Source organism: Pristiophorus japonicus, chromosome 12 (genome assembly GCF_044704955.1).
Source record: "Pristiophorus japonicus isolate sPriJap1 chromosome 12, sPriJap1.hap1, whole genome shotgun sequence".
NCBI classification, from domain to species: domain Eukaryota; kingdom Metazoa; phylum Chordata; class Chondrichthyes; family Pristiophoridae; genus Pristiophorus; species Pristiophorus japonicus.
The window spans coordinates 76,757,143-76,775,567 of NC_091988.1; the positions used below are offsets into that span (position 1 = coordinate 76,757,143).

Consider the following 18,425-nt stretch of genomic DNA (forward strand, 5'->3'; position numbering starts at 1 on the left):
CTCAGCTCACCTCATTGAAAATATGGAGTAAAATAATTTGACCAGTTTGTGTTGCGATTGCCATTAGTGACTGATGCATTTGCTATTTCTCTTTTAGATTCTTTGGGAGATCTCACGATTCTTTCTGTTGGCGACTGAGCTGAGCGTAGTAATATTAGGCCTGGCATTTGGTAAGTCGTAAAGTTTATACATGTTTGATGCCATTGGCTCTCGGTTGAGCAAAGCCTCGATATAAAAAAAAATTGTCGTCATTGTTTTCAAATCGCTCCATGGCCTCGCCCCTCCCCATCTCTGTAACCTCCTCCAGCGCTACAATGCTCCAACATCTCCTCCAATTCTGACCTCTTGCGAATTCCCAATTTTAATTGCTGCACAATCGACGGCCATGCCTTCAGCTGCTGAGGTCCTAAGCTCTGGAATTCCCTCCCTAAACCGCTCCGTCTCTCTTCTTCGTTTTGCTCCTTTAAGATGATTCTTTAAACCTACCTCTTTGACCAAGCTTTGGGTCATCTGTCGTAATATCTCCTTATGTGGTTCGGTGTCAAATGTTGTTTGATAACGCTCCTTGGGACATTTTACTGCATTAAAGGTGCTATATAAATGCAAGTTATTGTTGTTTCTGCCATGAGCAAATGATACATTGATTTTTATATATTATAAACTGATATTAATGTGTGTCTTTCTCTCATTCTCCCTGGGTTTAGGGCACCTTGAAAGTAACTCCAGCATCAAGCGTGTGCTGGCCATAACTACAGTACTTGCTCTGGGTTATTCGATAACACAGGTCTGTCCGAATGCTCTTGTTTACAACAGCAATGCCTTGTTTTTGCACTTTCACCCTTGCCTCAGTGGGTCGTACTCTCACCTCGCAGTCAGAAGGTCTTGGGTTCAAATTCCACTCCAGAGATTTGAGCACTGTGGTGTATGTAGCACACAAATCACTGACTCCATACGGTCTGGTGTAAATCTAACTGCTGTGACCTTCGTCCTTTATTGTTCAGCTCCAGAGTGCCTCTCAGGTGTGGTGGTCAGCCTTGTATAGCACCTGTTGCAGGTACTACCAGGGTTTCCCACCACAGCGCCCTTACATTACATTTAAGGTACTGGGATGATACACACATCATTACATAACGAGCACAAAATCCAGGCTGACACTCCCAGTGCAGTACTGAGGGTGCTGCACTGTTGGAGGTGCCGTCTTTCGAATGCGAGGTTAAAAAAACAGGGCAGAGTTTGCCCTCCTAGGTAGATATAAAAGATCCCATGGCACTATTCTAAGAAGAGCTGGGGAGCTCTCCTGGGCAATATTTATCCCTCAACCAACATCACTCCAAAACAAAACAGAAAGTCGATGTGGTCATCATCACATTTCAATAGTATTTCATTGGCTGTAAAGCGCTTTAGGACATGCTGAGATAGTGGAACGCGCTGTATAAATGAAAGTCTCTCGCCCTCTGCCTGTCTCTTGTAATCAGCCCTGAGGTGTCGCCTTTAAAATAATCAACAGAGAATCTTTCACATTAGCATGCTGAGGTCTTCGTTAGTAATATTATACACAACGTTTCCAGGGTTAGGAGTGTTTTGTTTTGTTAATGGAGGCACCCTGGATACCATCCACGGATGCTTAATGTATGATTGGGATCTGGATTGTGAAACTTGCTTTAGTAACATTTTGGGAAGATCTGAGGAGGAGTTATATTCTGCTCCACTCTAGTGCTCCTTTGACTAGGTCCTGTGTCTCCTCCTTCATGATATTTCTTAAAACCTACCTCTTTGACCATGTTTTGACCTGTCCTAATATCCCCTTATGTGGCTTGGTGTCAAAATTTGTTCGAGAAGCGCCTTGGGATGTTTTACTATGTTAAAAGCACTATATAAATACAAGCTGTTGTTGTAGAAATACAACATTGTTTAACCTTGGGCTTGTGTTGAACTCATTATTTATTTGTAATATTTAGCCAGCACCCTCCTTGCTGACCTACCCAGCACACCCATTTGTTGCTGGCAGCAAGCTCACACTTGTCCTGCGAGTCCTTTTGCTGCGTGACCTAGGAGACTGGGGCGGTGGGGGGAGAGGGGTAGTGGAATTTCAGACTCCCAGAGGAAAAGGTGATTTCAGACTCCCACAGGAAAAGGTGTGGAACAGCATACTTGTTAGTCTCATTCAAGTAGATTGGCAGAACGAAATTGCATTGATGAAAGACTTGCATTTATATAATGCCTTTCACGACCACCGGATGTCCTGAAGTGCTTTACAGCCAATCAAGTACAGTCACTGTTCTAATGTACACAGCAGCCAATTTCCACAAGCAAGATCCCTTTGGAATTCGCTACCCCAGAGAGCTGTGGATACTGAGTAGTTGAGTATATTCAAGGCTGAGCAAGATAGATTTTTAGACTCGAGGGGAATCCAGGGATGTGGGAAAGTGGAGTTGAGGTAGAAGATTAGCCATGATCTTATTGAATGACGGAGCAGGAGTGGGGAGGCGGGGGGAGGCGGTGGGGTGGCGCCGTATGGCCTACTCTTACCCCTAATTCTTGTTATTATGCAAACAGCAATGAAATAGCTGACTAGATAATCTGTTTTAGTGTTGCTGGCTGAGGGTTAAATATTGGCCAGAACGCCAGGAATAACTCCACTGCTCTTCTTCAAAATTCATGGGATCGTTTACGCTCACCTGAGTGGGCAGATGGGGCTTCTGTTTAACGCCTCATCCGAAAGATGGCACCTCCGACAGTGCAGGGGCAAGCGAGGTACCACTGAGCCACGGCTGGCACCCAGTGTTTATTTGTATAGCACCATCGGGAAATCCCAAAGTGTTTCATATCCAATGAAGTACTTTTGAAGTGGTTGTTCGTGCAAATGCCTTGGCAAATGTGTGCACGGCAAGATCCCACAGACAGTGATGAGATGGAAAGTCCTGGACGAGGGATAAATATTGGTCGGGACATCTGCAAGCATCACCCGCTCTCAGTCTACACTGCCAGAAGTACATGTTTGAGGCAGAGCTTCCATTGGCTGCGCAGCAGAGCTGGGTGACCTCTGAGGAATCCGCTGTGAATCCCCCTCTTTCCCCCCCCCCCCGACTCTTCCCAATACCCCTTCCCTCAGGCTGGCCACCACTCGGAGCTGTCTCGCTTCTGGGCGGTGAGGTGTGGAGCTGGTATTGGTGCGAATGTGGCCGCCCGCCCTAGCGCTCCGCGGCACGTTGACCTTGGACATGATTATTTTCAGTGGCCACATCTTTTCCCAAAATCAATAAAAGTCTTAATTCTAAGGTTGTAAATGTAATGCGCGGGGGGAGGAGCGGGGTGGGATGGATGAAGGAAATCTCCTGTGGCTTGTCTGATCAGCACTGCCGATGTCCGTCTTTCTAGGGGACCTTGGAGATCTTGTATCCTGATGCGCATCTGTCTCCCGAGGACTTCAATGTTTATGGTCACGGAGGCCGCCATTTCTGGCTTGCCAGCTCTTGCTTCTTCTTTCTGGTAAGAAACTCCATTTTTTTAAATATTTGCTTCAAGGGATCTGTTTCCATTAATAAAGTTGCCAAGTGTTGATTCTTCTCTTTCGCAAAGCTCCTACACTCCATCTTCTGAAATCCTCAGTGTTGACAATCCAGACACATCGCACCGTCTCCCACTCCTACTTGTTGCCGCATCATGGTGTCTCATAGACACCATGACGCGGCAACAAGTAGGAATGGGAGACGGTGCCTGCTCATGATTCTGGCAAGAGGCACCGCACAGAAGCCGGGAGATATCCTGAGTGGGTAAAATTCAGAGGAATCGAATTCAAAGAATCTCTGCATTGCTGTTCCCCGCTCCACAATGCTTTCATGAAGATTGCATTCTTTGTAGAGGTTGCACCACTTCTGCACTGACGTTTCCTGAGGCTTAAGCTGCTCACTGCGCTATTCGAATCCAGTTATGCCAGAACTTGCACCAATTCAAATTTATTATGGGCCATAAATACAAGATCGTCACTGATAAATCCAATAAGGAATTCAGGAGAAACTTCTTTACCCAGAAAGTGGTGAGAATATGGAACTCGCTACCACAGGGAGTGGTTCAGGTGAATAGCATTTAAAGGGAAGCTAGATAAGAACATACATAAGAAATAGGAGCAGAAGTAGGCCATTTGGCCCCTCGAGCCTTCTCCGCCATTCAATAAGATCATGGCTGATCTGATTTTGGCCTCAACTCCACTTCCCTGCCCGCTCCCCATAAGCCTTGACTCCCTCGTGAGTACACGAGGGAGAAAGGAATAGGTGGTTATGTTGATGGGGTGGGAGGAGGCTTGTGTGGAGCATAAACACTGGCACGGCCTGTTTCTGTGTTGTAGATTTGATGTAACTCGATGTTGCCCTTTCCCAAGATCTTGTATCCTGTGGAAATGCCTTCACCTCCCTCAGTCTTCCCCCTTCCTCAAAACATATTCTAAACAAATAGAATCAAAGCAGAGGGAAACACCTAGGACAAATGGTTTTTTAAACATTAATACCTCATAAAACCCTGATTCTGGTACCCAAATAATTCCGAGACTATAGGGCAGACTCATAGTTTTGAAGGGCACTCTTACCGTGAGCCCAGCGAGGAGCAATTGTTTGCAATATCCAAGCTCAGCTTCATCTAATTGCTTTCCCTGGTTTACCCCATCTTCCCTCTCGCGAGTCCCCCGCCCCATAATTACAGAATGGGATATTCATGTATGTGACCTCAATGTAATGCCGGGGGGGGGAAGCGGGTTGGAATGGGGTTTTAAAAAAAATCCTTTTTATTTAATTCTCGTGTTGTGGGCATCGCTGACAATGCCAGCATTTATTGATGAGCTCATTTGCCCTTGTCCAACTGCTCGGCCACTTCAGAGGGCAGTTAAGAGGCATGGTGATGTGGGACTGGAATCACATATTGGCAACAGTGGGTAAAGAGGGCAAATTTCCTTCTCTAAAAGGGCATTGGTGAACCAGCTGGGTTCTCGGGAGAATCCGATAGTCACTTTTACTGACACCGAAACTCAAATTCTCAAACTGTCCATGGTGGAATTTGAACTCCCGTGCTCTGGATTACTAGTCCAGTAACATAACCATGACACCACCGTACCCTTGGAGTGTAAGTATCCTTTAGCGTGGATTTAATTGGAAATTTATGCCATGATGAAACCCGCTAAGGTAAAGCTGGAATACTATACCTGTTTGAACCCTGAGCCCCAAACCCCCTCAATGGAATAGTGGAACAAGGAAGAAATAAATTCTCCAGGGAAAGAAAATAAGAGTTTGTCCCTTTTTTTATTACCTTGTGCAGAATGTACTTTAATGCATTATTTGACTGCCCTTTAATACTTCGTTGGCCCATTGTGTTTGGGCCCATTGTGTTTGTGCCCATTGTGTTTATGCTGGTGAGTTTATTTTTAACTCTCCCATCCTATGTTTATATTTGCTTTACAAAGTATTTACAGCACAGAAACAGGATATTCAGCCCAACCGGTTCATGCCGGAATTTATGCTCCACACGAGCCTCCTCCCACCCTTCTAACCCCATCAGCATATCCCTCTATTCCTTGCTCCTTCGTGTGGTTATCGAGCTTCCCCTTGAATGCATCTATACTATTCGCCTGAGCTCCCTGTGGCAGCGAGTTCCACATTCTCACCACTCTCTGGGTAAAGAAGTTTCTCCTGAATTCCCTATTGGATTTTATCAGTGACTATCTTATATTTATGGCCCCTCATCCTGGTCACGCCCATAAGTGGAAACATCTTTTCTACGTCTACCCTATCGAACCCTTTCATAATCTTAAAGGCCTCTATCAGGTCTCCCTTCGGTATTCTCTATTCTAGAGAAAAGAGCCCCAGCCTGTTCACTCTTTCCTGATAGTTGTAACCTCTCAGCTTTAGCCCTGTCTGCAAACCTGAAACCTTAATCGCTCCCTCCCCCGTGCTTAAAATCTACCTTTTTTCGCCTTCCTCCATTCCTTCTCCCACACCACGCTCTTCATTATGTATGCCTTGTCTCCCTCTTTCCCACTCAAACCTCATTCTTCCCCCTCGCCCTTTCCACACTCACCACCCCCAAGCTCCCTGGAATCCCTGCCTTTTCTGTCCCGTCCCAAACATTTCACTGCTTCCCATCACTCAGTCCTCATGACTAAACTCTTCGCTGCCCCATTGTCTCCTCCTCCTCCTCGCTCGTCCCCCCACCTTCAATATTTCTTCTCTCTCCATCACACCACCCAACCCACCCCTATCACATATCCAACTTAACACCAGGGTAATTGTAATGTATGCACCTGTGAGTATGCTCACAGGTTTGTACAGCCGTTGAGTTGGGAATGATTTCGCCAGTCATGTTCACAAGACTCAATAAAACCCCAGCTAGTTGGGTTTGGGGGATCCACGATGAGGCAGGTGGTTGTGAGCCTAGTGGATGAACTGGTAATGTGCAGTGTGATTGTTGAACCTTTTGCTAATAAACCAACTAGTTCTTAATAGTAATATGTTCTATAAATTCTTAAGCTAAGAACAGATGAAGCAAATACGTTACAGTAACAAACTTCAAGGTGACTCAACCTCTGAAAACAACACGCCTGTCACTTAATCTTTGGCACACGCACATACGACATTCCACAAAATAATCATCCAACCAGCACAGAAACTCATGTGAAAACTTCATAAACATATATCTATATAGAAAATACTCCATACAGTTGAATCAATACACATTATACGGGCATAAAATATTCAAATCTATGAACATTGCACAACTACGTTATTTCCGATATTTCACATTGATTTTAATTCCCATTACTTTTATTCTTAAACCTCTGCAATGATATAACCGTTCCAATATATAACTTTTCAATTACATTCATTTCAATTTCTCGCTACCATTTAAGCTATTTTACATTCAATTGTTAAGCAACATCCTCTTTATTCCTAGCAACAAGTAAAATAGCTAAAATATCCAATGAGGTCTATAACAGATCCACGGATTGTAAATATTAGTGATTTCATTATCACTCCCCTCTCAGCAATCTGCTTGTAGTGTATTAAAATATTTCATTTAAAAAAGAAAAAACCCCATATACTTTAAATTTAATCAGTTAACCAGAGGTCACAGATTTAAGATAATTGGCAAAAAGACCAGAAGGGAGATGAGGAGACTGTGGAGCCGAAATTGCCCCTTTTTGAGAGCAGTTACCGCCTCAAAGGGACGGACTCTCCGACGATCTTTTGAGGCACAGAACCTGACCCCCCCCCCCCCCCCGGCTCCTGTGCGAATGACGATAGTGATGTTATAAGAGCCTGTCCCTGCCCGGAAGCGACATTGCCCTCAAATAATCGTTCCACCGCTTGTCGGTGCCCCTGACAGATTTGCGCGGCGGGAACCTGCCAGTAGCTGGGCGGCGCGTCTGCCCTTAAAGGGGAGGGTGCACTGCCATGGCTGCCATTTTATTTTAATTGTCAGCCGACCCTGCAATCGGTCTGACAATGGCAGCCACGGGTTCAGCCGGGCCACCAACAAGCAGCCTAGCACCCCGCCTTGGGTGCCGGCCCTCTGGCCTGGCCGAAGCCCTCCCTCGTGGTCCAGTGGGCGCCAAGTAGGTCTCGCAGCGTCCCTCCCCTTTTTAAGTGAATGGGAGGGATGTGCGCTGACACCGCCTGCCTTCCACCCTGCTCCCGACTTGCTTCCGCCCCTCTGCCGCCCCAAACACGGCCCCTAGGATTTTTCACAAAAAAGAGAGCAATTTCCCTCTATACCCCACCCCATCGATTGGGGCGGTAATTCACCAAACAATATTAATTTTCTGCCCCAAGCGGGGTGGAGAGCAATTTCAGCCCGGTTGTTTTTCCCACACACCGAGTCATTGTCTGGAGAGACTGGAGAAGCTGAGATTGTTTTTCTCAGAGCAGAGAAGGTTAAAGGGAGATTTAATGGAGGTGATCAAAATTATGAAGGATTTTGAGGGTAGATCGGGAGAAACTATTTCCACTGGCAGGTGGGTCGGTAACCGGAGGATACAGATTTAAGATAATTGGCAAAAGAACCAGAGCGGGGAGGGGATGAGGAGATTTATTTTTTAATGTCGCCAGTTGTTCTGATCTGGAATGCGCTGCCTGAAAGGCCAGTAGAAACAGATTCAATAGTAACTTTCAAAACTGAATTGGATATATACTTGACACACAAAAATTTGTAGGGCTGTGGGGAAAGATCAGGGGAGTGGGACTAATTGGATAGCTCTTTCAAAGAGCCGGCACAGGCACAATGGGCCGAATGGCCTCCTCCTATGCTGTAAGATGATACGAAATTTCTGTCCCACGAATAAAAAGTACAAAGAAACATTCTAGAAACACGAAATAACAGGTGCCAGAATATCTGGAGTTTCTTAACTAACCCTTGTATGAATTCATCTCGTGTTTACTTCATTGCATTTAGACCTTGTGGCCTTAAAGGGGCACACACCTACACTTGTTAGCTGATAATTGTATTTCACATGATATAATCTTGCTGTCCTTGTAAAACAGTAACTGTTGAGACTTGCTGTGAGTAGTACCACAGGTGATCTGTTACTGCTATTTAAAATGTCTTCCTGGATTGCATGTCACAAACACGCCCCGTAACACGCACACAGTTTATTGTACCTTTCTGATTGATTCGATCTATCAACGCCTCGATTTAAAAATTTTCATCCTTGTTTTCAAATCCCTCCATGGCCTCGTCCCTCCCTATCTCTACAACCTCCTCTAGCCTAACAACAACTTTTATTTGTATAGCGCCTTTAATGTAGTAAAACATCCCATTCCCCCAAGATCTCTACATTCCTCCAATTCTGGCCTCTTGCACATCCCAATTTTCATCGCTCCACCATTGGCTGTCATACCTTCAGCAGCCAAGGTCCTAAGCTCTGGAATTCCCTTCCTAAATCTCTCCGCCTTGCTCTCTTTTTCTCTCTCTCTCTCATCTTGTCGTCTTTCTCCCCCCCCCCCCCCTTTTTTTAAAATGTAAAACCTGTCCTAATAGTTCCTTTTGAGGCACAAATTTTGTCTGATAAAGCTCTTCTGAAGCACCTTGGGAAGCTTTACAACTTTAAAGGCACTATATAAATGGAAGTAGTTGTTGTTCTTCGATCAAAAAACACTTAATTCTTACGAACCCCCACCACTGATTAGCGCTCTACTTGAGCAGATCCAACGAGTCTTCATTTGAATTTCATGAGCATCTGTGCAATATTAATCCCACCCATCCCCTCCTCCATCTCCTTTCAGGAATGTTAAAAAGGACAAATTGGCTTCAAGAAATGTTTTGACAAACAATTCACGATGATAAATTGCATTTCGTGTTTGATGGGCAGCTGAACAGCTCCTTAATAAAAAAAATATATATATTCATTCACGGGTTGTGGGCGTCGCTGGCAAGGCCGGCATTTATTGCCCATCGCTAATTGCCCATGAGAAGGTGGTGGCGTGCCGCTGCCTTGAACCGCTGCAGTCCGTGTGGTGAAGGTGCTCCCACAGTGCTGTTAGGGAGGGATTCTGATCCAGCGACCATGAAGGAACGCCGATATATTTCCAAGTCGGGCTGGTGTGTGTGACTTAGAGGTGGCACCTGCTGCCCTTGTCCTTCTGGGTGGTGGAGGTTGCGGGACTTGTCCGACCACACAGATGAGGCAGTGCCCCTTTTGTTCTGCACAAAGGCACAAGGTACAAAGGCACAAAGCTTCCTGCTTTGTGCCTTGTGGCTAAAATCTCACCCTAATGAATCGGGACAGCTCTTGGCTGCTGCTCAGTTTTCCATCGATAATTGATTTACCTTGGAGCAGCCTCGAAGTGCATCGACGAATGCTGCGACTATTCTAGTGCACAAACCCAGAACTTTCCAATGCAGGGCAAGCTGCCCTGTGTTTGGGCGTCAGCAAGCTCGTGACCCGCTCTGCAAATGCTACCATTCAACACGAGCAGTGCCCCCAGGGCTGCCATTCATTGCAGTTCAAGAGCTTTATTGTGTTACAGCAAAAAAAGGACGAGGAAAAAAAGCCAGGCTTAACAAGCTCACTCCATTCAAACGCAATGCGTCCACGGGCATAATTGACTCACCTGCTAGCCTGCCCATCCCCTGCAACAGGTGAATTCAGGATAAATGTTGGGATATTCTCTGGCTCCCCAAGGTTCCAGGAGCCCATACTGTCTCCTCATTCCTTTGTCATCGCTGGGTCAAAACCATGGAACTCCCTCCCGAACAATTAGGAATGGGCAATAAATGCTGGCCATGCAAGCGATACCCACATTGTGAGAATTACCCTTTTTTTAAAGGACTGTAGTGAATCTATGCCCACTGCATGATTAGGTTAACTGCTGATGGTAATCTCAAGATTGTGTTTCATTTTAGAAACAACTTCAAAATGTTTGTGACTTTTTTTTTACCAGGAGCCCAATCCTGTCCTCGTGCTTTTTTTAAAATATTCGTTCCTGGGATTTGGGCGTCGCTAGCATGGCCCAGCATTTATTGCGCATCCCGAAATGCCCTTGAGAAAGTGGTGGTGAGCAGTCACCTTGAGCCGCTGCAGTCCGTGTGGTAAAGGTGCTCCCACAGTGCTGTTAGGGAGGGAGTTCCAGGATTTTGACCCAACGACGATGAAGGAACGGCCGATATATTTCCACGTCAGGATGGTGTGTGACTTGTTGGGGAACTTGGAGGTGGTGGTGTTGCCAAGCGCCTGCTGCCCTTGTCGTTCTATGTGGTAGAGGTCGCGGGTTTTGGAGGTGCTGCCGAAGGTTGTGATTCACTCAAGTCCAGCAGGTCGATTGGATAGCGAGGGAGGGAACATCAGCTAGGCTTTTTGCTCTATTGAACCCGGCTGCTGACTATATTTGTCTGGCTGTCGAGCGAGAACAGAACTGGGTGTGATGCCCTCATGGTTGAAGGGTTTCGACATTCAGTGTTGAAGTCCATGGTTGAACACTGAGTGAGGTACCAGAGGGGGCTGTCTGCCCACACAATGACCAGGAAGGAGAAAAAATTTGTTTTTTTTTTAGCAAAAGGATGAGGCATTGTTTGCATTGTCTTTCCGGTCTTGTCTTAATGCCTTCTAATTATGTTCCATCTTTCCTCCAGGTTTATTCAATGATCGTCATTCTCCCAAAAACCCCTTTGCGGGAGAGAATATCTCTGCCATGTGAGTTATTTCATGCTCATTTTCTGCTGCTTTACCAACCTGTATTTACACGCAGCGCAGTTAAGGTCTCTCATTCCTCTTGTCTCCAATTTCTCCCCCCCACCCCCCTCCTTGTTGCTGCCCTCCTGAAGGCGCTGACACCTGCTGGTGGGTACAGTTTCACGCAGGGCCAGCAACTCCTTCCCGTACATCGCCTTCAGGACCACATTCACCATGTGCGTCTCGGCGAGCTGGCCAATCTGAGCCGGGCCTGGGCGCAAAGCCTGCGGCCTACCTTTTCTTTTCTAGACTCCATTCTCCAAAATGGGCCCCTGCTCGTCGCTAAGGGTTTAAAATTAGGCCGTTGTCAGTCCTGCTCTCGTTTGCATGGGGAAATTCCCCACTGGCAATGCAGAGAGGGGGGCAGAGACCCCGAATCTCCATCCTTCTTTCCTTTGACATTTTGCCTGATAACTCCGCACTTCTAAAGGCCCTGCTATTCTCTGCAGTGCGTCCAGGAAATAGAAAGAAGGAAAGAACTTGTGTTTTATATAGCACCTTTCATGACCACTGGATGTTCCAAAGCACTTTACAGCCAATGAAGTAATGCTTTACAGCTAATGAAATACTTAATAAAAAAAGTATAGTCACTGTTGAAATGTAGGAAAAGCGGCAGCCAATTTGCGCACAGCAAGCTCCCACCATCAGCAATGTGATAAGATACCATATAATCTATTTTTGTGATGTTGGATGAGGGATAAGTGTTGGCCAGGACACTGGGAGAACTCCCCTGCTCGTTTCTGAAATAGTGCCATGCGTGCAATCTTTAATATCCACCCGAGGGATTTAAATCTCAGTTTAAAATCTCATCCAAAAGATAGCAACTCCAACGGAGCAGTGCTCCCTCATTACTGTGCTCGTCAACCGAGATTATGGAAAATCTTGGACATAAGTCTCCAGAGTTTGGGACCTAGAGTGCTGAAGGCAAGGCTACCCATGGCCGAGCAAAGAAAGTGGAGGATATGCAAGAGGCTAGAGTTGGAGGAACGCTGTGTCAACAGCTTTAGCAGGATGGTGGGTGTGAGGTGGGGGGAGAGGAGAGAGAAAGAAGAAATGATCTGAAGCTGTGAGAGACATACAGTGCAGCAGGTCAAATGTTTCTAACTCGATTCCGCTTGCCTGGACATCTTGCAGTCATCCCATACTTCACACCAGTCTGCTAATTCACTGCAGGAGACTACTAATGTATAGACTGTAGTAAAGATGGCACCCTCAACTTTGCCATCCTCGTCTGCTGTCCGGACATGCCATGGCGTACCATCTTGCCGTCCGGAGGAGGAGGGGGTCCCCGATGGAGTGCACTCTACGCGGGAGTCCTCCCATTATTTATCGGGGACTTGGCCTGGAGGGTGGTGCACGGAGCAGTCCCGTGCAATAAATTTTTAAGTCGGTTCACTGGCTCCCAGGCCGCCTGCAATTTCTGCGGTCTGGAAGAATCCGTGTTCCATGTTTTTATTGAATGCACGAGGTTGTAGCTCCTGTTCCAATATTTAAAGGGGCTGCTCCTGAAATTCTGGCTGCACTTCAGTCCCACACTCCTGATCTTTGGGCACCCTGTGCGGAGGGGAGCGGGTAGGTCCGAGGGCCTCCTCGTAGGACTGCTCCTGGGCACGGCCAAGGGGGCCATCAGCCGGTCCAGGCAGCGGGCGGTCGAGGGGGTCGTTCAGCCTGACTGCCTGCCTCTCTTCTGCGCGTACATCCGCGCCAGGGTGTCCTTGGAGATGGAGCACACGGTGTCCACCGGTACGCTCGCGGCCTTCCGTGAGAGGTGGGCGCCGGAGGGACTGGAGTGCATCATCACCCCTGGCAACCAAATTTTAATTTGATTTTATGTTTTAAAGTTTAATTTGTTTTAATTGCCGGTGTTTTTAGTGTTCCCCTCCCCTTTTATAGGGGGCACTTGGGAAAAAAAAAATGATTTTAGTGCCCAAAAAAAACCAAAAAAAAAATGTTTGGTGTGTCCCCCAGATCGGGGGGCGCGATTTAATGTTTAGTTTCCTCCCAAAAGAGTTGTAGTAAAGATGGGGCTGGATGTGGCCCGGATCTTTGCTCTAGCCGACGGAAGCTACCAGAGCAAAAACGCCCCCCAAAAAAAGCACATTGGAGATGAGCAGGCAGACGTCCCAGAATCGAACTCTGAGGAGAGAGATGAGGGGAAAAAATAATTAGAAAAGATGCGACCTGTGATAAATTACCAGATAATCTGTTCTTTCAGTGAATGTTGGTTGGGGGATAAATATTGACCAGGACACAGGGGAGAACTCCCTCTTGCTCTTCTTCGATATAGTGGTCGTTAAGAAGCAGTTGAGGTTCGTGTTGCCGAGGGACTGGGGTTGCATTAACACTGCGTGATCTGGTTTGATACTGATGTTAAAACCTGTACAAGTTAATGGGACTGTGGGTTTCAGCTCTGGTCTGCGGTGTGAGGCTCGGTGTAAAGCACCAAAAAGAGGCCCAGTAAGGCAAAGAAAAAACTTATCTGCCTCTGCCCCAGAGGTTACCAAGGGGGCGAGGCTCTGCTCCATGGTGCGCTGGAACATTCACAGCGCGAGCGGACAGGCCAGCTACGAGTGAGAAAGCTGTGACTGTCTGGTCGGGTCGGTGAGTTGCCAATCGGGCGCCGAGGCCCGAAGTAACGAAGCAGAGCGTGATTCCAGTGTCGGTTAGGGGTTGCCAAACCTCCAGGATTGCTCTGGAGTCTCCAGGAATTGATGATCAATCTCCGGGATACTGCGGCACGCAAAAAGACCTGGGGAAAATAAATTATAGGGGGGAGGGGCATTAAAAAAAAGAGTGTGTGTTTTTCATTTTTTTTGTTTTGTTATAAAAATATTGCAGAGGACTTTCATTTAAAAAGGCTGTTGAATGGGAGGGATGGTTGGAGGCAGGAGGTCATGTGATGAAATCTCCAGGAATACGTCCAACCAGAGTTGGCAACCCTAGTGGCAGGTGTTGAATTTTTTAAAACTGTGCGTCGTTCCCTTGAGCAACAATAAAGTCAGCTTTTGGTTACAGCACTTTTTTTCTTGCTTCGGCACACAGAGTACAGCTACACTGGGTATGCACTCCTTGCATTATATCGTTAGTGGACATAGGCTATTTATACATTCCCACTGTAGGTGTTGTGGAAAAGAAAGAAAGACTTGCATTTATATAGCGTCTTTCACGACCACTGGATGTCTCAAAGCGATTTACAACCAGTGAAGTACTTTTGAAGCGTAGTCACTATTGTAATGTAGGAAACGCGGCAGCCAACTTGCATACAGCAAGCTCACACAAACAGCAATGTAACAATGACCAGGTAATCTATTTTTTTTTTAATGTTGATTGAGGGATAAATATTGGCCCAGGACACCGAGGATAACTCCCCTGCTCTTCGAAATAGTGCCATCGGATCTTTTACGTCCACTTGAGAGGGCAGATGGGGCCTCGTTTTAACGTCTCCTCTGAGCCTTCCTGTCTCCAATTGGTCCTTTTTATCGCTACAGTACCTGGTCAGGCCCCGAGTACGGACTCTGACCGTGTTCACGCATTAACTGCAATGTTGGTGACCGGTGAAACCGCCTCCCTTTTTTAGTTGTCTTGTGTACATTTATCTGAAAGGAACCCAGGTGTGTCTTCACTTATTTCTTCTCTTTTCCAAACCCCTCTACAGCCAAGAAAAGCTTCTACATGTACGCTGGGACCTTGTCGTTGTTGAACCTGATCCAAGGGGTTGGCAGTGCACTGCTGTGTGCTAATATTGCAGCGGGTCTGTGGTAAGTGAGAGCTGCGGACAGGAGCTACGAGAGACATTTCCATGTATTCCAGGTTGTTTCCCCCTGAATGGAGTGTTTAGAACCAGTGGAACAGTCTCAGGATAAGGGGTCAGCCATTTCGGACTGAGAGGAGGAATTTCTTCACTGAGGGTTGTGAATATTTAGAATTCTCTACCCCAAAGGGTTGTGGAGGCTCAGTCGTTGAGTATATTCAAGGCTGAGATCGATAGATTTTTGGACTCTAAGCGAATCAGGGATATGGGGATCGTGCGGGAAAGTGGAGTTGAGGTTGAAGAGCAGCCATGATCTTATTGAATGGCGGAGCAAGCTCGAGGGGCCGTATGGCCTACTCCAGCTCCTAATTCTCATGATTGTATTTAGGCATCTCGCTTGGTTTATCGGGGTGGTGCTGGCAGTGGATTTACCCATCACTTCCAGCAGCAGCAACAACGACAATAAATTGTATTTATATAGCACCTTTAAGGTAGTGAAACATCCCAGGTCACTTCGGGTCACCCCTCAGCCTTCTCTTTTCTGGAGAAAAGAGCCCAAGCCTATTCAATCTTTTCTGATAGTTATAACTGCCCAGTTCTGGTATCATCCTTGTTAATCTTTTGCACTTTCTCCAGTGCCACTATATCCTTTCTTGTAATTTGGAAATCAGAACTGTGCACGGTACTCCCAAGTGCGGTCTGACGAAGGTTTGATACAATTTTGACATAACTTATCCAGAACTGTGCACAGTACTCTGGATGAATTTACTGTTTTACCTTGTCTAATGGTCTTCTCTTGCCTCCTGTTGCAGCTGTGTGGATATCACGACGTTTCTCTATTTCAGTCTATTCGCTCCGCTGATGTATGTTACATTCCTGAAGGGTTTTTTTGGGTAAGTCACCAGTACTTGTAACTCTACCTCAGTAAGCTCTGTTCCATTTCCACAGTAAAATTATCGTTTCCATTTATGGTTTCTGTGTCGTGAACCGAGACGCCAAATGATTGAAAGGAAAGCCCATTTCACTACCTCAGGATGTCCTTGAAACGTTTTACTGTCAATTAAGTACTTTTTGAAGTCTAGTCACTGTTGTAATGTAGAATACAAGGCAGCCAATTTGCACAACTCCAGCTCCCACACACAGCAATGTGATAATGACCACATAATTCCATTTTAGTAATGATGGTTGAGAGATAAATCTTGGTCTGGACAATCTTCGAAATAGTGCCATGGGACTTTTACATCCACCTGAGAGGGCAGTCATGGCCTCGATTTAACATCTCATATGAAAGGCAGCACCTCCAACAGTGCAGCGCTCCCTCAGCTCTGCAGTGGGAGTGTCAGGCTAGATTTCTTTTTTTGTGCTCGAGTCTCTGGAGTGGGACTTGAACTCGGGGGCGAGGGTGCTCTCCACTGACCCACAGCTAAAAGAAGGGTTGGAAAAGCTTCCCTTGGTATGCCGTTGGCTGAGTCCCAAGCTTTGCTTCTATAACCCAGTATGCCCACAAGCCTCGTTGTTTCATCAGAACATAAGATTTCGGAGCAGGAGTAGGCCATTCAGCCCCTCGATCCTGCAACACCATTCAATAAGATCTTGGCTGATCTTCGACCTCAACTTTCCTGCACTGTCCTCATATCCCTTGATTCCCTTAATATCTAAAAATCTATTGAAAGCTGTCTTGAATATACTCAACGACTAAACCTCCACAGCCCTCTGGAGTATAGAATTCCCGATATTCACCACCCACTGAGTGAAGAAGTTTCTCCTCATCTCAGTCCTAAATGGCCGACCCCTTATCCTGAGACTGTGATCCCTGGTTCTCGACTCCCTAGCCAGGAGAAACATCCTCCCTGCATCTACCCAGCCAAGCCCTGAAAGAAATTTTGTATGTTTCAATGAGATCACCATTCTTCTAAACTCAAGAGAATATAGGCCTAGTCTACTCGATCTCTCTTCGTAGGACAATCCCCCCATCCCAGGGATCAGTCTGGTGAACCCTCGTTGCACTCCCTCTATGGCAAGTATATCCTTTCTTAGGTAAGGAGACCAAAACTGTACACAATAGTCCAGGTGCGGTATCACCAGGGCCCTATATAATTGCAGTATAATTGAAGAACTTTTCGAGCGTCTGTAGGGAAACGAGGCAGACAATTTTTTTTTTAGTTGAGGTATTTTTGACGCTCTTCAATGTCTGTTCTTCCCCCCGCCAGGTCCGAGCCCAAGATCCTCTTCTCCTACAAGTCCCAGATCGACGAGCCGGACGACACTGATGTGCACCTGCCCCAGACGCACTCGGTGGCCAAGAAGGAGGCGCTGGAGCCCGGCCCCTACTCCAACACGCAGATCGACGGCTCAGCTTCCTACCTGGATGACTTGACGGTTGGCAGCATCAACAGCGTGGACAGCGACCGCTGGAAAATCATGAACGCTTGAGAAGAGGCGGGGTGGGGGTAGAGGGAGGATGCGGAGGGAGGAGGGCTGGGGATGTGTGTGTGTGTGTGGTTAGGCAATCTGCCACATCGCTCCTCCAGTCGCCTCAGCTGACATCCCCTAGATTTCAGTCATGGAACGTACCGATTATGGGATTTTATAAATCCTCCCGGTTTTGAATACATTCGCCATTCTGAGGACATCAGAGCTGTGTTTCCACCTTCCCCCCCCCCCCCCCCCCACTCCCTTTGCCGTTTTTTTCTTCTTGCCACCGCACCATTTAAAAAAAAAAGTAATGATCCCCAACTTTGGAAGATTCCACACAGTAATTGAGCCCCAGTGATGTAAAGCTGTGCTTTTTGTTTCAAGAGTTTTAAACATTATCGTCTATCCAAAAAGTTACAAGATACAGGCTCATTTCCCCCCCTCCCCCCCCCCCCCCCCCCTCTTTGAAGTTATTGCGAAACAAATTAATTCAGTAAAAGTATAAAAAAAACACCGGGAAAGTTTAAAACTGTGTGCCCCCCAGTGTTTGCTCGCTCTCTTTTACTGTACTGCCTTGTTTCCCATTCTGCATTTAAGCTTTCGTATTGATTCTTTGGGGGGAAGGAGAGGGAGATGAGAGAGAGTCTGTCTGCCGCAGTATTAATTAAGACGGTTCTCTTCGTTCCGAACGGCTGCTGCTCGGTGGAGTGGTGGTTGGGGAATTTCCCAGCCTGTCGGTGCTCGGGCGCTCCAGCCTCTAGCCGTGGGTCAATCTTGAGCACCCCCGCCCCCCGTGTGCTGTTTATTGAAGGATCGAGGGAGGACGTTTAATAAAAAATTTATTTTTAATTTTTTTGGTCTTTGACTTTGTTGATACATAAACATTTTCAATTTGAGAACCATCGTGAATGTTTTGTACAGTATTTGAGTTTATTACTGAATGTTTTTAATTTTACAGAGGGACTCCCGTAGAGTTATAATTTTACAGAGGGACTCACTTCAGTGTCACATAGCTCGGAATTCTCTCTCCAGATAAGTTTGGAGGAGCAA

The 18,425-nt window shown here is 46.5% G+C and overlaps 1 protein-coding gene across 3 annotated transcripts in view; it reads left to right on the forward strand.

Moving 5' to 3' along the window:
• The window catches only part of tpra1 (transmembrane protein, adipocyte asscociated 1), a 69,973-nt gene extending 51,749 nt beyond the window's left edge, over positions 1-18,224 (forward strand). For all 3 annotated transcript variants that reach the window (XM_070895704.1, XM_070895703.1, XM_070895702.1), the window contains 7 exons: positions 98-170; positions 705-784; positions 3,379-3,489; positions 11,110-11,170; positions 14,865-14,967; positions 15,773-15,853; positions 17,171-18,224. In XM_070895704.1, the coding sequence (XP_070751805.1) occupies positions 98-170; positions 705-784; positions 3,379-3,489; positions 11,110-11,170; positions 14,865-14,967; positions 15,773-15,853; positions 17,171-17,393 (732 nt within the window). In that variant the 3' untranslated portion in view covers positions 17,394-18,224. The remainder of the gene's footprint in view (positions 1-97; positions 171-704; positions 785-3,378; positions 3,490-11,109; positions 11,171-14,864; positions 14,968-15,772; positions 15,854-17,170) is intronic.
• The last annotated feature ends 201 nt before the right edge of the window (positions 18,225-18,425 follow it).